Source organism: Mustela putorius, unplaced genomic scaffold, assembly GCF_011764305.1.
Source record: "Mustela putorius furo isolate JIRA1106 unplaced genomic scaffold, ASM1176430v1.1 tig00004041_pilon_pilon_pilon, whole genome shotgun sequence".
Classification (NCBI taxonomy): Eukaryota; Metazoa; Chordata; class Mammalia; order Carnivora; family Mustelidae; genus Mustela; species Mustela putorius.
The window spans coordinates 1,510,097-1,516,463 of NW_025422176.1; the positions used below are offsets into that span (position 1 = coordinate 1,510,097).

Sequence of the window (6,367 nt, forward strand, 5' to 3'; positions counted from 1 at the left end):
GGGTTTTTGCTTTTGTTTTTGTTGTAATTCTAGCCAGTCTAGTGAGTTTGAAGTGATTATCTCATTGCAGTTTTATTTGTATTTCCGTGATGGCTAATGATGGTGAGCAACTTTTTATGGGCTATTGGCCATTCGTTTATCTTCTTTGGAGAAATACTTATTCGAGTTCTTTGGCTCATTTAAAAATTGAGTTCATTGGGGCGCCTGGGTGGCTCAGTGGGTTGATCCTCTGCCTTCGGCTCAGGTCATGATCTCAGGGTCCTGAGATGGAGCCCCACATCGGGCTCTCTGCTCAGCAGGGGGCCTGCTTCCCCTTCTCTGCCTGCCTCTCTGCCTGTGTCTCTGCCTACTTGTGATCTCTGTCTGTCAAATATATAAATAAAATCTTTAAAAAAAATTGGGTTCATTTTTTGTTATTGAGTTGTAAGAGATTTATATTTTCCTGACTACTCTTTTTTTAAAAAATTTTTTTCTTTTTTCTTTTTTTACTTATTTATCTGACAGACAGAGATCACAAGTAGGCAGAGAGAGAGAGAGAGAGAGAGGGAGGGGGAAGCAGACTCACCGCCAAGAGAGCCTGATGTGGGGCTCGATCCCAGGACCCTGGGATCATGACCTGAGCTGAAGGCAGAGGCTTTAACCCACTGAGCCACCCACATGCCCCAAGTTTTTATTGTTGTTTTTTTGTTTTTTGTTTTTTGTTTTTTTAGTAATCTCTATACCCACAGTGGGACTTGAATTCACAACCCCAAGATCAAGAGTTGCATGCTCTGCCGACTGAGCCAGTCAGGCGCCCCCCAGTAACTTTTACATCTGCGTTTTTCCATTTGAACTTCAGTATTGCCTCATCAAAATTGGCTAGCAACTTTTATGTGGCTTTCTAGCAACAAACAAACAAACAAACAAACAAACAAAAAACCCAAATGTTCAGCCTGAAACCAGGCCAGATAGATTCTCCTCAAAGTAGATGAAATTCTCCCCAAAGCATCTCTCTTTTAAATGACCCAAAAAGATGCAGCTGTGTATATTTTGAAGTTGATTTAAACCCTACTTGCAGGCTCCTGGGTGGCTCAGTTAGGGAAGCATCTGCCTTTGGCTCAGGGCATAACCCCAGGGTCCTGGGATGCATCCAGGCTCCCTGTTCAGGGGGGAGCCTACTTCTCCCTCTCCTACACACACCCACCCCAAGCTTGTGCTTGCTCTATCAAATAAATAAATAAAATATTAAAAAAAATCTTACTTGTGTGCTTATAGCAAGAATGGGTTTTAGCACAGTTTTCCTCTAGGCTTGTTGATGGTGGATGGATGAGATTTGTTAATTAATCTCTGGCCTACTTTACTTTACTGTGGTGCTGACTCAGAGATTAAGGCTGGAGTGGCTCTTTCCAAGATCAACATCCCCAGCTGGCTTGAGGTGATTACTGCTTGATCCCAGGGACTCTGAGCCTCCCTTGGTTCAGAATCTAACCCAAATTACACTCACAGCCTGACTCAGAGCCTTGGACAGGAGTGGTTGCTGGGCTGCATTAGGGAGCCGTGTAGTTTCCCCGCACACTTCAGTCCTCGGGGGACATCTGAAAGGGAATCAAGCCTGTGGTTCAGTCCCTGGGGTATCTGAAAGAGAAGTAAACACTTCTTAGATCAATATTTTCAAGGCTGATCTGACCCGAGTCTCTGCATGGAGTCTTCGACGGGAGACCCATTGTTTTGCTAGCTTTTTTCTCTCCAAGGTGGCTATGAACTTGAACTCCTGTAATAAAGGGCTTATATATTTTTCCCCCTAGGAAATTTGTGTGAGTGTGTGATTAGATTGGGAGAAGATGCGATAATGATAGATTTAAAACTGGACACCTGTGGTGCCTGCCCCTTTATAACTGAGTTTCACCACACTTTCCTCATTATGGCCCTCCCTTAGTAGGGTTTCCAGACTATTTTTCCTAATCATGGGATTTTAATATTATGAAGTTTCAATACCACAGATACACTATATGCTGTTTAGGCACTACATGTGTATCTGTGTTTTGTACACAAGAATAATAGGATTTTTTGCCCCCTGGGGGAGATATGTCTCCCACTGAGGATACGTGCTTCTTAATAGTTCATAAGCACGCCCTTGGAGGCCTCTACCATGTATAAGGCGGAGGTAGGCAGTCTAGCAAGTGCTTTGATCCTGTACATTGTGTTTCACAAAGTGCTTGGTGCACGGTGAGTGCAAAACGAGAGCTCTTGTTGTTGCCATTAGTATTAAGTTTGGGCACAGTGATGTTTGTAAGCACTTCTCAGACTGTAGGCTCCTGTGGTGCTTGAGGGCTGGCCAGAGGTCCAAGGCATTTCAACCTAGAGCTTCTACCAGCCGCCCCACCGGGGTACCTAAGGAAGGAACTGAGGTGGGTGGGGACTGGGGCCAGTGGACAGGCAGCAGCGCCCTATTTACCGGTGACAACTGTTCCCCAGGGTCAACCAGGTGTGCCAGGTGTGAAAGGGGGTCTGGTGGCGTCTGGACTCTTGATTTCTCAGAAGCTGGGAACTGGATTTCTCCTTAAATCTCCTGATTTGTACACTGACCCAATGAAACATCAACGGTACGCTATGTGGACAGAACAAAGGAGATGAAGCCCAGGCATAGCGACTTGTCCAGGGTAAATCGCGTAGCTGGGATTCCAATCCACTTCTTTCCAAATCCAGGGACCCTGTTCAGTGGGTCCCTCCACGGGACCCAGTCTCCCCTTTACCGCTCAAGATTCTCCCCCACTCCACCCTTCTTGAGGGGTCCTTCGATGCCTCTTCTCTGTCTTCTTGCCTGGGGAAGGGGCCCCAGGCTGGACCCTTCCGGGGATTGGGACAAAGGGGTCCAGCGCCCCCCTCCCCACCACCCGTCCCCTTCCCAGAAGGACGTGGATTCCTTCTCTGGATGACAAGTCGGGATCCCAGCCTTACCGGGAGCCGGAGCGGGAGGCGGGGGGCGCGGGGGGCCGTGGGTCGGTTGTCCTGCAGCTTGAAAACGCCCGGCGGGCGGGCGTGGGGCGGGCGGGGCCCTGGCGACCTCAGCGGCTCGGGATGAAACGCCCCGTTGTTCGCGCCGCCCCTCTGACCCCGCCACCCTGGGCATTGTTCTCTGTTCGCCCGGGTCGCGGGTGGGAGGCGAGGCACGCAGGGGTTCCCGAGTCTGGCTCGGCTCCAGGCCTGCGGCCTTCGGCCCTGGGGCCACTGGGGCGGCCGCGCCCGGGAGCGGGAGGCGAGCGTGCGGGGCCGGGAGGCTCAGCCCGCGCAGCCATGGGCTCCCGAGGTTCCCACGCCGCGCGCATTCCCGACGGGGACAGCATCCGGCGGGAGACCGGCTGTGAGCGGCGAGCGGGGCTCGGACCCGGGACGCGGGGGGTCCGGAGCCGGGGCGCCTCCGGGGGGCGTGCGCGATGGCGGGCGCGGGACCCCGGGCTGCTGGCGGCCAGGTGGAGCCGGGCAGCCAGGTGTCCTCGAGCTCTGCAGTGCGGGGAGGGAGGGGGTGAGGACCGAGGGGGCCGGCCCTGGTGGCTCGGTTCCCCCGCGGGAGCGCGTCGCCACGCCCCCTGCAGCCCCGCCGGGGTCCCCGGGGCGAACCCTTCAGCGGGCTCGTGTCCCCCGCCCGCGGCCGGGGGTCGCCCAGGGAGGGTCCCGCCGCGCGTCCCCAGCGCGGGCGGCCCTGTCACCCTTCGGCCTTTCGCCCCGCAGTCTCGCAGGCCAGTCTGCTCCGCCTCTACCACCGGTTTCGGGCCCTGGACAGGAACGAGAAAGGCTACCTGAGGTGAGGGGGCGCCGGCTTCAGGACCTGCCACCTCTGTCTCTCTGGGCCCACTCCCCTCTTAACTAACCCTCCTGTCTTTGCCCTGCCTACGCCGCTTGAACTTGGACCTGACAGCCGCGTGGATCTGCAACAGATTGGGGCGCTGGCCGTGAACCCCCTGGGAGAACGCATTATAGACAGCTTCTTCCCTGACGGGTGAGGTCTTGCTGGGGGCGGCGGGGCGGTGGGGGGGGGACTTTTGGGGGAAGGCTCGGGGAGAGTTAGGGACAGAAGCAGAGGGAGGCCCAAGGGGACCACTGCCTCTCCTCCATTACCCCCAGGAATCTGCGAGTGGATTTCCCAGGCTTTGTCAGAGTCCTGGCTCATTTTCGACCTGTCGATGATGACGACTCAGGCATGCGAGATCCCAAGCAACCCGAACCCCTCAACAGCAGAATGAACAAACTTCGTTGTGAGTTTGTGGGGAATCCCCCCAAGTGAGACCCTAGATATACCGCACCAGGAAGAGGCCCTGGGCACCCCCGTCTCTTAGCAAGCCTCTAGATGAGCACCCCACCCCCAGCCACACCTCCAGGGTAACCTTCTGCTGGAAGAGTGCAGAGAAGACCCACCTTTCTGTCCCCCTCCGTTCTCTTCTAGTCGTATTTCAGCTCTATGACCTGGATCGAGATGGAAAGATCTCCAGGCATGAGATGTTACAGGTTAGAAGAGCCAAAGGACAAGGGATGTGATGTGTGAAGGGTGGTTGGTTGAAGTGAAAGGTTGTGGGGGGATGGGGCGGATGCCTGGTGAGTGGGGGTGCAGATGTGGGGGGGTATTAAGTGGGAATCCGTCAGGGGGTGGGTTTAGTTGGAAAATGGGATGGGGAACAGTTGGGGGTGAGGTTGGAAATAGATCAGTGGTTCTTAATGGGGGGTGTGTGTGTGTGTGTGTGTATGTGTGTGATTTTGCTTCCTAAATGCTGTTCCCAATATCTAGAGACATTTTTACTTGTCACAACTTGGGGAGTGGGCAGTAATACCAGCGTCTGGTGGGTAGAAGTCAAAAATGCTGCTGAATATCTTTCAATACAAAGGATAGACTCCTTTACCCCCATAAGGAGTTACCTGGCCCCAAATGTCAAGAGTGCCGAGATTCAGAAACTCTCAATAGATATGATGAAGTGGGGGAGGGGATGGAATGGGGAATGGGGGGAGGATGAGGTGGGGGAGAGGTGGAGGATGGGGGGAAGTTGGGTTATAAGATTTGGGGCTGGGTAATGAGTTTGGGTGTACTGTTCAAGTGAGTGAACCCAAACTCATTTTGGGTTGAGTGAACCAACCCCAAATGAGTTTACCCACCAAACTCATTACAAGTGAGTTCAAATAGACAAGTGGGGGTTCACATGGAGAAGCCATAGGGGACATTATTGGGGGATATGGTGGGGAGTGAAGACAATGGATGAGGGACAGATTACAAAATAGGTAATACCATTGCGGATGATGTGGGCGAGGTTTGGGGTATGGGGCTAGGGCCTCCTTTTTTTTTTTTAAATTTTTTAAAAGATTTTATTTATTTATTTGACGGAGAGAAAGGCAGTGAGAGAGGGAACACAAGCAGGGGGAATGGGAGAGGGAGAAGCAGGCCTCCCGCTGAGCAGGGAGCCTGATGCAGGGGACTCGATCCCAGGACCCTGGGATCCTGACCTGAGCCGAAGGCAGATGCTTAACAACTGAGCTACCCAGGCACCCCTAGGGCCTCCTCTTTATGGCTGTCCCCCTCCACGCCCCCCAGGTCCTCCGGCTGATGGTTGGAGTGCAGGTGACAGAAGAGCAGTTGGAGAGCATCACCGACCGCACGGTGCAGGAAGCGGATGAAGATGGGGATGGGGCTGTGTCCTTCCTGGAGTTCACCAAGGTCAGAATGCCCTTAGGCCTGGGGAGTTGACATCAGGAGTCCCTAGAACAGATGGACCTGGGACAGGAACTTGGAAGAAGGTGGGCAGAAAGACCAGGGTCGCCGAGGAAAGGTGGGGCTTTGGGGTTAGGGAGAAGAGGTTAGAAGCCTAGAGGACTGAGCTCCTGACTACCTCCCACCTCCCCCCACCAGTCCTTAGAGAAGATGGACATCGAGCAGAAAATGAGCATCCGGATCCTGAAGTGACCCCCTTTGTGCCTCTGGCTGGCTTACACGGGCCAGTTCACCCTGGGATTTGTCTTCAGCCCCCGACAGAGGCAGGGCCTCCATAAACTGTACTCTTGTGTCTATACTAAACTCCATTTAAGGCCAAGGAGAGAAAGCCGGAGGGGAGTGTACTAAATAAAGCCTAACTCATTTGATCTCAAATTAGTGAATCAGCCAGCAATCTTCTGCAAGCAATTGAAAACCCAACTTGCAGCAACTTCAGTTAAAAAGGGATTGGTAGGGGCTCATGGAATTAAAAAAGTTTGAAAAGTATCTTCAGAATGCTGGAAAAGTCTGGAAGGGTCTTCTGGCACAGTTAGTTCCAAAGGGCTCACACAATGCTATCAGGACTCAGTGATTCATTTCTCAATCAGCTTTCTTTTGTGTTGGCTTTATTCTCAGGAGGGCTCTATCCTCTTGGTG

General features: G+C 53.1%; 1 protein-coding gene across 1 annotated transcript; it reads left to right on the forward strand.

Annotated features, from left to right (window-relative positions):
* Positions 1-3,111: 3,111 nt before the first annotated feature.
* Positions 3,112-6,106, forward strand: CHP2 (calcineurin like EF-hand protein 2). The gene is made up of 7 exons (XM_004778337.3): positions 3,112-3,340; positions 3,709-3,781; positions 3,896-3,976; positions 4,102-4,232; positions 4,421-4,482; positions 5,555-5,677; positions 5,870-6,106. Exons 1-7 carry the CDS (start codon positions 3,274-3,276, stop codon positions 5,921-5,923), a joined length of 591 nt encoding a protein of 196 aa, XP_004778394.1. The 5' UTR covers positions 3,112-3,273; the 3' UTR covers positions 5,924-6,106.
* The last annotated feature ends 261 nt before the right edge of the window (positions 6,107-6,367 follow it).

Coding starts and splice junctions, on each gene's coding strand:
- CHP2 (XM_004778337.3), top strand. CDS start 3,274: ATGGGCTCCCGAGGTTCCCACGCCGCGCGCATTCCCGACGGGGACAGC. Junction 3,341..3,708: donor CATCCGGCGGGAGACCGGCT/GTGAGCGGCGAG, acceptor TTCGCCCCGCAG/TCTCGCAGGCCAGTCTGCTC. Junction 4,483..5,554: donor CCAGGCATGAGATGTTACAG/GTTAGAAGAGCC, acceptor CACGCCCCCCAG/GTCCTCCGGCTGATGGTTGG.